Source organism: Drosophila teissieri, chromosome 3R, assembly GCF_016746235.2.
Source record: "Drosophila teissieri strain GT53w chromosome 3R, Prin_Dtei_1.1, whole genome shotgun sequence".
NCBI classification, from domain to species: Eukaryota; Metazoa; Arthropoda; class Insecta; order Diptera; family Drosophilidae; genus Drosophila; species Drosophila teissieri.
The window spans coordinates 28788522-28801798 of NC_053032.1; the positions used below are offsets into that span (position 1 = coordinate 28788522).

Genomic DNA, 13277 nt, shown 5'->3' on the forward strand with positions numbered 1-13277 from the left:
CTTGTGTTGTGGAACTGGATCAGTTAAAAACTTATAATGCAGCTAAGTCAACTAGTTTTAGTACTAGCACTCTGCCATGGATCAGTTTTTGGATTTTCTGAGACGGCGCCACAGATAAATCTAGGTGAAATACCGCTCAATGGACAACCCTATCAGATAGTGCGCGTTATTGAGTACATAGTGCCATATCCCTACCAGAGATCTCCCAAAATATCCGCTAGAACTTCGAGTGTAAGAAACAAGGAATCCAACAGTCTGGAAATAATTCCCGCTGACATCGAAACTCTTCTAAACGATGGAAGAGCCACAACAGAGGCACCAAAGGCAGTGAAGCATTTCGTTATGCGAATCCTTTATGAAAACAGAGTCATTTGCAGTGGTGCTCTAATCTCGAGTCGTCTGGTCTTAACCTCTGCCCACTGCTTTCCCAGGACTCTGCATCAACATCCTTCTAGCTTATACAAACTGCAGGCCAGTCGGAGTCGGATATATTCGGTGGCCAATCTAATTACCGGCACCATAGAAGACATGGCTCTATTGCTGCTCAGCGCTCCACTGAAGGATCCCCTCGTCCAACCGATTGATCTGTGTGACTCACCTCTCCGAAGGAATGGCAATGTCACCATGTACATGTCACAGCAACATCTGCGCTTCCTGCGCACCAAACTCATTCCCAATAGGAATTGCAAAAACAGCTATGCCCAGGACGAGAACGCCTTCATCACCCAGACCATGTTGTGCGCCCTGAACTCAAACAGGTTGGTGGACTGCCAGACGGCCAAGGGGGATGTCCTGCTCCACCAGGATCGGGTGTGCGGAGTGGACATCTACGGACAGCACTGCTCCGATGGGGGCGTCAATGGCGAGCTGTATGCCGACGTCTTTAAAGCCAGGACTCAACTAATGCACTTGATTGAGCGCTATTCAAACTAAGCGATTTAACTAAGAAATTTCGTAAAATATATATACTTACTTATTTTCCTATGATTTTTGTCTAAAAATGTTTAAATCAAATCCTAAAGTAGAGAACGCACATACATTTATTGCCGCCGTTCAATGTTCGTGTGCTGCCCAAATCAAATCAATCTCACTAAACAAACACTGAAAACAAAAGGGCGAAAGTGGGGTGGACCAAAAAAAAATCGCAAATAAAATCAGGGGATGCCGCCTTCTGTTGGTCGTGGGTAAAATTGAAAGTCGCCACCAACAAAATCAGAGTAACACAAAGAGCACTCGCTGGCGATGTTTTTTTAACATTTTATTTTCTTTCAATTTGCGGCTTAAAAAAGTTAACTGTTCCATTAAAATGCCCTGAACTGCAATGACTATGATGTATGTAAATTTGAGCGAAAAAACAAATGGCAAAAAACAAAAATTGTGAAAAAAAAATGCACAATAAGAGACACAAGCGCCACCCAAACCCTCTAAAATCATCATGACAGGAAAAAGGTGTTACACTTGGCTTGAAATTTACACCGTCGGTGGGCGTGGCAACATAGGGGCTTCTGTGGCAAAAAAGGGGACGAGATGGTGTCCTGGAAAAAAAAAACCCGAAGCTTCGCTGGCGGCTATGGATACGTCGCTAGCTTTTGGCTTTGGCTTTGCGCTAAAATATGCAATTTTGTCATGAAATATGCACATGTCCACCGCGCGGCAAGGACGAAACGCCGTGCCACCCACCGCCACCCACCTACAGCAGCACTATCAGCGACGGCAACAAAATAAATTTAAAAGGCAACATACATAAATAAATTAAGCATTTAAAAACCCAACGGGAATAATGAAAGCCATAAAAGGCTTAGGTAGTGCGAATCTGGAAGTGCCCTTCACAAGGATTAAGCTAATTATAAAAAAAATCGTAGTAGGAGTGATATAATGCTACTAAAGAAAATCTTTTCCATTCGAATTTTCCGCAAATTACAATAGCCCTTCTATTGAAATTAAGATAGTAAAGAATGTACATAACGTAAGAAATTCGCCAATAAAAACTATTAAATGAACTGAATGAATTTAAAGCGCATCAAGAGTATCTATGTTGTCTATAGAAAAGTTTCCCATAACTTTGCCACCAGCCACGCCCACCATTTGACATTTAAATGCAACGAAGCCTGTCGAAAATGTTGCCGCCAACATCATCGCGAACAACTAAATTTATGTACATAGAAATTAATATTAAAGAAAAAACGAGCAGCGTGTTTTTGTATAAAATAAAGGATGCCAGAGTGGCTGACGGTATTAGTGCAACACGGGATAATATTGAAACAGAAAACAACAAATGACATGAAAAAAACTTCAGCACTAGTGTGATAATAAAAACAATAAAACAAATATACATTCCATTTGACTAAAAAATTGTTTCCCCCTGGCAATTGCCGCGCCCCCAAGCCACTTGAACCACTTTAGCCACTTCGCCGCCCACTTTTCCGCACCCCCGCTTTTCAGTGACCCGCTGACCTACCGCAAATATTTATTGTTTGACAATTTTTATTGCCTACTTTCAGGCGATTGTCGCTAGCTCAAAAGCGGAAGTGCGCTGAAGGAGGAGGGTGAAACTTTTCTGGAAAAAATTCAAAAGGCGTTAAAATGATTTTCAGAAACTTTGGCCCTACGTGACTTTGTCCCCAGCATCGGTCCAGCCTACATATTGTTCAATTTCCTGCCGGGCCGCCCGCACTGACTGAATCAAAATAGGTGGCATAAACAGCAGCCGCGGCAGTGGCAGCGGCAACAAAAGTGTTCGGAGACCCTGCGCTGCGCTGGGTATAAAATAAAAGTTTTCCACTTAAGGTTTATGAAAAGTTTAAGACCGGCCGCCGCCCGAAGGGCCACCGCCATCCAGCAAACACATTCGCACTTACCTCAGGCCGGCAAATGCGGAAGCGGAAACTACGGTCGAAAAATGATGAATACCCAGTGAGAAGTGAGAAGGACTCGGGTCCCCGTCGATCCCCGGCCAATACAACACAAAAACACACTCCAGAGGGATGCTGGCAATGACTATAATATCCCTGGAACCGCTCGAAGATTTTTCGCAATAAGGAAGCGGTGCCCAATGGCTTTCCACCTTTTACTTCTCGACCATAACCACTTAGGAGCCTCCGAGTTTTCCCGGAGAAAACTCCCCAAATGCAAATAATAATGTAATTGCCGGCAATCTTGCTCAAGTCTGTTTACCTTTCTGCTTCGGCGTTGTTAAACTTTTATGAGATTTGAACAGAATTTTAAAGCATTTACACCTGGCCCACGCAATGACAAATGAGCAAATGAATTGAACCCGATTCCGCGGGTCTGAGAGCCAATTTAAAACCCCACCGGCTAATTGCAGGTCGGACCCACTAATTGAGTGCAAGTCAAGCAAATCGCCTAATTAGCGGAGGCCATCTAAGCGGACTACGATTGCCAGTGGAGTGGGAGGGGCAGCGGGAGGGGGAGGGGGAGATCGGGAGAAATTCCTAGCAGTGAAAAGGATATGCAATTTGCACGGACAGGACACTTGATCTCAGTGGAAGCGCGGAATTGACAGGCTGGCCGCAGTATTCCGGTTTAATGCGTTATTAATTGGATGGTAAGCCGGAAGCGGTGGAATGGGATTTCCCTCAATTTCCCCTCTGGCCTAGCTAAATGGAAGTACACTGTAAGCATGCAACATGCATTTATATTCAATTTTATATTTATACTTATGATCTTAATAGTGAAGTTCTCAATTAAGTAGTATATATAATAATTAGTAGCTTGGTAATACTTTAAGTAGTTTCACAGAAGAGCTTGACTTTAAAGGTCAACCCGTGATAAAAAAAACTTAAAAAATAATTCCGAGTGCACTCTTCCGACTTGTCGTATATGTAAATGGCCGTGCATATTTTTCCGACTCCACTTACGGTCTAAGTGCTAGGCCGGAGTACATTTCGAGAATGTTTTCGGATGTCGCCGGCAAGACCACGTGCCACGTGGAGGGAGCACCACGTGCCACCGGCTCCAACCACGTCGCCAGTTGACTTTTCATAGATTTAGGACTACATTTTTCTTGAAGCCACAGCGCCACTTTGCCGCTGAGCCGAACGCACCGCCAGGTTTTCAGGTTTTTCCGGTGGGCGGATACGTGCCTCATCCACGTAGCTCCTCCACATTCACTGCCACTGTCGCCGTCATTCGTATGCCACATGTGTCGGTTGCACACACATTTACTTGAGCTGCGCATAATGAGCATTATTTATATTTAAGCTGCGGAGCAGACACCAATCGTAAATAAAACGTTTTAATTTATTGGGCAAGTGATAATTTCCGAACTGGTTGGCATAGGAAATGCCATTAAAAACGCAGCGATAATTTCAAAAATGGATTTCCATATCTCGAGAAACGGATTCCGAACAGGTTTAACCCCCAGGACAATCAATCAAATTAACCCAATGCCCAAGGCCAAGTGCCAAAATGCCGAAAATTGATTTCTTGGCCTTTGGGCAAGGTCAGTTTTTGACGTAGCCACTCAGTGTGGGCAATGAAATAAAATTCAGCTTAGTGAAAAACTAATTGGGCGTAAACAAGTTTGGTGACCTCAGGCGGTGGATTTTCTACTATTAAATCGGGGAAAATAATATACATGTCATCCCAAAAATAATAATAAAATTAAAAAATTTATAGGAATATATTTATTTAAGATTTTATGAAATATTTCTTATGATAGATCTCAGCACCTGTGACCCGAGGCAGCAATTAAACATGCCACAGCTATTGAAACTGCATCGCATTTAGTTCCATTAAGACTCAGCCAGCTTCTGCTATTGCCCCCAAAGCTTATTATGATAATTGGAAATTATATGTAAAAATGATGACTTAGCGGCCAAGGGCCTCGGGACAATCATCCGAGCCAAACTAGCAGTAATGCCGCATTAATCTGATTATTAATGGCGCATAAAAGAATGATATAGCGATGGCGGGTGACGGCGAGCAGAACGTAATTGAATACTAATGCAATCAATTAAAGTTAAACTCCGGGCACACGTGCAAAGGAGGGCCAGGAGTCGGCAGGATAAGTCCTGTAGAGCCGAGCCTTCGGGAAATGGCGGAAATAGAGATGCGACCGACTGAGATGGCGAAGTGCAGTGGCGGGCGGCTGGTCCGATGATGAAGGTCCCAGCTCTGATGAGTTCAATTAAGTTGTAAACATGATTCCACATTCTATTAATGCGCCGCCAGTCTCAGTAACTCAATACACAATCAACGGCGTTTTAGAGTTCATTTGCGTGGTATGAAAAGGGAAATCAAATCATAAAAAAAATAATATGTCGCTTTGTGGAGGCGGGGACGCAACAGGATGTGTGTCTGTGAGAGTCCTTCGAGGAGAAGGAATCAGCATCGACAAGTCCTTACCTTTGGCATGCCTGCGTAGACGGAGGAATCCTCCAGCTCCTCTGTTCAACTTCAAATTGATGCAATTTATGAAAACTTTTGTGCGCTCAATTGCAAATACAAGTGTACAAGTGTACAATCTCTGTCATTTTTATGCACTTCCCCTAGTTATGCCAAAGCAATTTCTCTCTTTTGGCAAGTTTGCTTTCGTTTTCGCCCGAGTTCCAATCTTGATTTCCAAGCGTTTTTTCTTTTATACATTTCTGTACTTTTGTGCACTGCCCCCCATCATTTTGTTCCCTTTTTTTCAGCTTTTTTCTGCCATTCGTGCATTGTGCGGCAAATTAAGCCCATTGCAAGTGATTTGATTTGCTTTCATATAGAAAATACTTCAAATTCCCACTGCCATAGCGGCAATCACTTTAAAGTTGCCAGCCAAGCAGCGAATGCGAATGCGAATGAAAAGTAATTTCCGACTAATGACTGTCATTTGTATCTGGAAACGAAATGAAATGTGCGCCACTCCTGACGGCGTTTATTTATTTTTATGGCACGGGCACAGCGCGTGTCTGTAATTACCGCCAAACATTCAAAAGTTCCGCCAACGAATTATGGCATTTAATAATTTTGAGTGAGTGCAGCAATGCCGCAGATCCCGATGCCCAAGCAATCCCAGGCGGAAGCAGCCAGGCAGAACTGGACCAGAAGAAAGCCAATCCCATAAAGTGCCATTAAGAATTGTATTGTCCACATACAAACATTAACTTTTGAGAACCCATATGCAAGATTCGAATTTAAGCAGTACTTTCGTTATTCAATTTTCTAAAGTTTGTGTATAGATTTTAAGTTTAGTGACCCTTACAGTATTTGGAAACAAAGTTCATTCCACCCTTCATTGTTAAAAGGCCTTGAAGCACTTCATCAATGAAATAAACACCGCACATATTGACAACAGAGCAAAAGGACTCTTAACAGAAGCTAGCACTCAAAAGTCTGTAACATCCTAAAACAGCAACAGTTAACAGTTAACATTTCAAGGCAACCAGGATTTTAACAGAACAGAGGCAGTAACATTGCAGTAACAGAAAAGCCACCCCTGCAAGTACCCCTCCTATTTCGAAAACTTCCCCGTTAGCAGGGGTGTTTTGAGTCTGCAGAATGCTAGCTGTGCTCTGTAATGTAAAGTAGCAGGATACGTGAAAAGGATACCTGTGGCATCAAAAAAAGAACTGCTGGCTGATGTTGATACTGACTTGCTTGCTCACTTGATGTGAGACTTGCCTTTAGGTGATACACTCAAGTTAATAGGACCTACTCCACTATTTGAATTTAGTCATCGTTTCAATTATAAGATCTTTTAGGACCAAAAAATACGAATAAGATTAAAGATATGTCACAGATAGGACAGTAAAAGTGCATTTAATCATCACCCACCAGGTTTTTTTCAGTGCGCGATGTTAAGTTCATTTGGCAAATGGAAGTTTCTCATTTAGCTTCCAGCTGATGAGGTGAAGATGTGGGTCTAAACCAGGCCAATGGCTTTTGGCCCCCTTTAAAATAGTTTTAATTGAATTTATTGATATTTTAGAGTAGAGCACAGATGGCCCCTTGCCCTCGCCCGCTCACAAGTCAAATGCAAACCCAACAAAGTAGAGTGAGCTGGGGATTGAAGCTCGGGGCTCGGAACTCGGAGCTCAGGGCCTTGGGATCTGGGGTCTGGGAATTGGAATGTGGGACTGCGAGTCTGCCAAATGTGGCCCAGAAAAACCAAAGTTTAGTTAACTTTTCATCAGGCTAATAAAGCGTACGTCTTTTTGGCAACAAAATGGCGGCGTTGGAGACAACGACACCAAATCAATGCTCAAATAGAGTTTGGGCTTTTAAAATCTGAGCATGTGTGTGTGTGTGATTATAGATGCGACTAATGAATAGAAATGTCGTCCTTCAAAACTTTTCGGTTGCCAGGCCAAGGAAAATCTGGCAGCCTCCCTCTTCGTCTCCCTCTATTTGTGTGGGTTAATGAAAATCCGATTTTTGTTCCACATCCCACACACACAGACACTTTATACTTTCAAGTTGACTTTGAGTTTTTGGCATTTTGAGGGCCCAAGGAAGCGTGGCAAAAGATTTGCGGCTCACTTGGAATGCAAAACTTAAATGCGTGCCATATGAATCGTTAATTGAGTGGGTGTGGCAGCGGGCGGAAACGGAAGCGGGCTGGAAGAGGAAGAGAGCGCGTTGGGAGAACGCATAGAAAATCAAGGGAAAGGGTGAATAATAAATGAGCCTTCTACGCTCTGGTTTGTAAGAAGGTATTCGAACTTGAGTTTCATAAATTTGGGATTACGTTTTGAATATTGGATGAACTCTATTTTCGACAGCCATCAGCCTGACAATATTTCTTGAAGGTAATTTAAGAGGGAAATGATGCGTCTGTGGAATTGCTCCATTACTCCTGCAATTTACATTCTTGGTTTAATTTCCTTTGCTGCGCTTAAGTTCAAGAGTCACAATAATTATTTTCACAATCTACATTTCAGATCCGCTCCAGTTTTCGAGTCATTAATGGGTATCCCATCCCTTGGTAAGCGCTTTAATATTAAATCAAGAAGCGTTGGCAAATATTTTCATGCTCATTCATAAAATTTGACATTAGCATATTGCATTTCCATTGCGTTAATGTGACAAAATGACAAATGAAGTTGGTTTCGCTCCTCCAGTCGCATTGCATTGCCAGTCGAGAGCCGTCTCTCTGTCTGTCTGTCTCGTTTCATTTCCTCCGCCTGCCTTCCGGTTCCTCGAATGGTATTTTATGCGTTTCGCGGCAAACTGCACTTGAATTCGCATTTGCATTTTTCCGAGCGTGGCAAAAAGCAAAACACTCTGACAAGCGTTTACAAACTCGCCAGTGCGACAACGCCAGCAACAAGCCAAGTAGCGCGGCAACTTTGAAATTGATAAATTGATTTATGCAAACAAAACAACAAAAACGAAAGACAGAAAGAATCTCCAGAGGAGGCAGAACTTATATTTTAGTATATATAAACACCAGCTTTCTATATCAGCCGCACTCTTGAGTCCGTTGAGTCTGAAAAATAACGATGGTGGGCGAATCAAAAATTTGTACCATACCCACAGGCTGACGTGCCAGCCGCAGGACATCCAAAAGATATAGTCATTGAACCTGCGGCTCAGACAGTGTTTAGGCTTACAACCTCTGACTGCTACACACAAAATCAATTAATAAACAATATGAAACAAAATTGCAATTGTTCGTTATGTCCGCTGCAGACTTCCCCCAACCGAAAGCTTCTCTGGCTATTTCTGTAAGAGCTTCCGTCTTCTTTCTCCAGCCACCAGTACCGCTTAAAGTCGCCCACAGACCCATTGTGTCGGGATTTGGCGTCATTATTGTTGCTGTGGTTCCTGCTGATTGACCCACGCCCCCTCACGTACCAATAGCAGCTCGCTCCATCGCAATGCCAACCATATTCCCGTATCAGTTTCCATTTTTTGCGAAAACACTTTCTGCTGTTCGTGGTGCCCACATATCAGTCTATTTATACACCTGAGGTTAGAATAGAAATGTTTTTTCTCTGGCATCTATATGATGATAGAACCATTTAAAGCTGTTTAACTATAGTATATGTTATGGTATTTAATGATTAAATATTAATCAGTTTTTAAACGGATAAATGCTTCTGCACTTAAGAAACATGTTTGGACACTGGCAAAAATGTGCCCCACTTTAGAAAATCATTTTATTAAGCAGACAAATACCACTGCTATTGCCATAGGCTCATGTGTGTGTACATATATCCTTTTGCATGTGCACTGCGACATTTAAACCGTACAGACAAACAATTCCATATGGTAAACAAGTCACGTGCCACGTGTGTTATTGCTTTTCGTTTCCTTTGATTTTCTGCACGGCAGGGGAGTGGGGGTGGTGGGAGTGTTATGGCATGATGTTGGCTTAATGGGCGACACCACGCCCACTTGCTAAAGCAGCTGGTATTATAAACTTAATTAAAATATCGGCAGACAGTAATAAATGACAGCCCCCGAAAGCAGGCAATGTTTTCTTTTAGAAAGGCAAGCGGCAAATATTTAAACACTCACACATATTGTAAGGACTTTGGCGAAGATTCGCGGGCGTGTGTGTATTTATAGACACACATCCCCGTGAGCACACACCCAACAACACACACACACATGGGGGCTACAATCACAATCACAGGTAACTGCTACATGTGTAAATATTTACAAAACGCGCCAAGCGTCGACAAACCGACGCCAGGCATCTTCACTTTTGCCGCCAACGAGCGGTGCTTCATTGTTGCTGCAGCGCGTAACTCTTTCGCTTCGTCCAGGAGCGCTTCTTGGGCGCCAACGGGCAATGGGGCCCATGAATAGTAACAGGTAATTCAACAAGTTATTCAGTATGGTCCTTCGTGCCGGATACTTTACTTTTTAGGCTTGCTACTTCAGTGAAATTGGAGCTATGGAGTTTGACAAATTTATAATTTACTACATTTCGAAATTGTATTAAAAGTTGTTTTTAGAAAAATGTTACCTGACCTGATTAGGCGCCGTATGCTCCTGTCTTTTCACTCGCCCACGCAGCCAGCACACAGGTTTATTTATGCCTTTCGATATTTATCGCTGTTGCTCTATTTGTTTTTGTTGCTGCCACTGCTGCTGCTTTTCGAGAAGCCCCCCCGTTTCAAAGCGGGTATATGTGTGTTTTATACCCTTTTATTATTATTATGCTGTCATTCCTGTTGTCGCGACATTGTCAGCGAGCGCTGTGGGGTACTGTGGTACCCTTTTGCGGGATATGTGGGATATGTGGGATATGGATATTGTGTAACTGCCTGCGTGTCCATGCTTAGTCCTTTATGTCGGCATTGGAAGGGTTTTGGTTGCCCCATTTGAACAAATCGTTTTATGTGTCATCATATGTTGAGATACAAATCAAAACGCTTTACTACTTCAGAAACTGCTCATAATTCGAGACAAAATTCAATGTGCGAACTTCACTTCGAATACCCAAATCAATTTCGTAATTTGCTCCATTTGGCATTCCGTTCAATATGCCTCATAATGTCAACGATGCCCATATATCAAATGGTAATAGACGATGTCTTGGCAGGTTCGAGAGTGCCATAAATATGGAGTCCACAGGATCTTGAAAGGACAGAGTTTGCACTTTAGGTTTTTGCGTGAAACAGGATTTGAAATAAAAGTTATTGCGCTATGCATCCGTAGTATACTTCAGCAGATTGACATTAAAAAATAAGACTAGGTTTTATTTCTCACCCTTTTTTAGATGCAGAAGTGGAATAAAATGCAATGCCACCCCTAACTTAAGCCTAAAAGGCAAATCGTTTAAACTCCCTGTTTGCCTGCTGACTTTGATATACAGCCTTTTGAGTGTCGCTCAAAGTAATAGGAAAAAAATAGAATTGGAGTATGTGGAACAACCCTTAGGGCAATGCAAAATGCATTTAATTCGGTCTGACAGTTTTTGCTTTTGCAATTCCTGGAGGATAGAAGCAGGATAAAATTTTAGGAAATAAAACTAACTATCCCCAGTTCCTTCACTTTATATATCCTCCTTGCTTACCAATAATAATCGGTAAAAATGGAAAAAAAATTACAACCTTATTACCTTAAAAAATTATTCAATTGATTGACAAAGTTTGTAAAAAAGCTTTTTAGGTAGACAATTAAAAATAAAGCAGAATGTGAGATTAGAAGTGTACACACGATAACTGTGTCAGCTGCAGGCTAATTATTATTATTAAAATCCACATAGCGTGATTTTGAAAAGTATATATGGCACCAAACAGCAACGACCTTTTTAAATAGTTTTAGTTGTGATCGGTTATAATGGATGTGGAAATAATTATACTGGCATTCATCTCCCTTTTTTACAAGGCAAATGGAGCATTGTACGAGCTCTCTGTGGCCGATGAGGAAATATTTAGAAGCTGTCCCAATCCTGAGCCTGGCACCCTCGACATCCATGGATTGCTGGATTTATCAGAGTTCTCCACTTCCATGGATATCGATGGACTGACTGTGAGCGGTAACCAGACTTTGGTGTGGGACATCCAACGGGAGGATCGTGTACAGCTGGCCATTAAACTTCTCTATTGGGATCGGGGCACGTGGATATCGACTGTATTCTCAACATATTTCAGGGATTTCTGTAGAACCATGTATGACAAAAGTCAGATACTTTATGAGCCCTGGACGGGACATATCGTAAACGATGTGCAGGATAAATGTGTTAATGTTCCAGGAGTAGGTTTAAACTATCGCCATATACAGAGCTCCTTTAAACCACTTGATTTCAGACGAAACTTATTTTGAAGACCTATGTGCTCAATTTGACCACCTCAATTGCCGCCCCACTTCGTGAAGGACGCTACAAGGCCAACATGATGTTACGAGCGTTTGATTCTACCGAAACCGAAAGACCCACCCGCATATGCACTGAAGTAGTTGGAGATATTTTTAAGATTAGGAACTAAGTTGTAGCTAGAAGATTTAATATACTTTTTGCCAAGCGCCCAACTTGCAAAAGCTATCAGCAGCCTGCGAGCCAAAACTTCAAAAATGTTTAAAATGTATTACCTTTTCATTTCAATAAATAATAACTGCAAGCATATGTATGTCTACTTACTTACTAATATTACGCTAAAGGGGCAACGAAATGTTTTTAATATTTTATGTGTTTTCTGTTGTGCGTAATAAATTTGAGCTCTCAAAAAAAGCTAAGTTACGAGGAAATGTTTTTTTTTTAAAATATAGTAAATCAAGATTATGTTACTGAAATTACTAGAGAATATCCTCAATCGTAATTATTTATTTTTTACTTTTTTTTCTTATACACCATGATTTAACACAAACTCTATCTCAAAAGCTTAATACACAAAAAAAACATAAAAACGTGTTATTAATTACATACGTAGACGTTATATTAATATGCTGTATGTACATCAAAAGACCGGGGCACCTGCAGAGTAATTACTATAATTAGTAACAGCATTAACTGTTTCCCTGGACATATATAGTGTGGTTTAAACAACAGCAGCGCTTCATTTGGTGCACAAAATGAATCTGAAAGTAGTCCTGCTAGCGGTGCTCGCCATCTCGGCAAGTGCAGAGAAGTATGAGCTTATGGTGGCGGATGAGGAGGTGTTCCACAGCTGTCCTGATCCTGAGCCCGGCACCCTCGACATATATGGTTTGGCAGATTTATCGGAGCTCTCAACGACCATGGATGCTGATGGTGTAACCCTAACCGGAAACGCGACTCTTAGATGGGCTGTTCAACCCGAGGATCGCGTTGAGGTGATTTCATCTTTACAAGTCAGTGGCGCCTGGCACCTTATGTATGGTTTTTTTTCAGATGAGCGCCAAACTCTTGTACATGGACAGAGGGACCTGGACGCCAACAGTGTTCTCGCTGCTTTCAAAGGACTTCTGCAAGGTTATGTACGACAAAAATCAGTTGTGGTACAAATACTGGACTGGGCATATTACCAATGACGTAAAGAATTGTATAAATGTGGCCGGTGTGAGTACAAGATTTTCTCTTGCATTATAAATTTCCCTTAAATATTCTGCATTGCAGACGAAATATTTACATGAGAAGTATGTGCTTAGTTTGACCGCAACTGCTATGGGGCCAGTTACCGAAGGTCGTTACAAAGCCAACATAGTTTTCAGAGCCTATGATTCTTCCGGGGACGAGAGGCCGACTCGCATTTGCGTAGAAGTACAGGGCGATTTATCTAAAGTCAGACGATCAAAGCCCTTTCCATAGGAGCACTCCAATTTGGGTGTCTTGCAAGAAATGATTAGATGTTTACTAAAATATGTACGAAATTTATTATTGGTGTGAAGCGTACAAATTA

The 13277-nt window shown here is 41.9% G+C and overlaps 3 protein-coding genes across 3 annotated transcripts; all 3 read left to right on the top strand.

The window, feature by feature from the left end:
- Window positions 1-36: 36 nt before the first annotated feature.
- LOC122621567 (seminase) lies at window positions 37-2000 on the top strand. The gene has a single exon (XM_043799474.1). It carries the CDS (start codon window positions 37-39, stop codon window positions 931-933), a length of 897 nt encoding a protein of 298 aa, XP_043655409.1. The 3' UTR covers window positions 934-2000.
- A 9241-nt stretch (window positions 2001-11241) lies between these two features.
- On the top strand, window positions 11242-11950 carry LOC122621569. Its single transcript, XM_043799477.1, has 2 exons — window positions 11242-11658; window positions 11712-11950. Exons 1-2 carry the CDS (start codon window positions 11242-11244, stop codon window positions 11886-11888), a joined length of 594 nt encoding a protein of 197 aa, XP_043655412.1. The 3' UTR covers window positions 11889-11950.
- A 521-nt stretch (window positions 11951-12471) lies between these two features.
- Window positions 12472-13234, top strand: LOC122619496. The gene is made up of 3 exons (XM_043796471.1): window positions 12472-12711; window positions 12770-12937; window positions 12995-13234. Exons 1-3 carry the CDS (start codon window positions 12472-12474, stop codon window positions 13184-13186), a joined length of 600 nt encoding a protein of 199 aa, XP_043652406.1. The 3' UTR covers window positions 13187-13234.
- The last annotated feature ends 43 nt before the right edge of the window (window positions 13235-13277 follow it).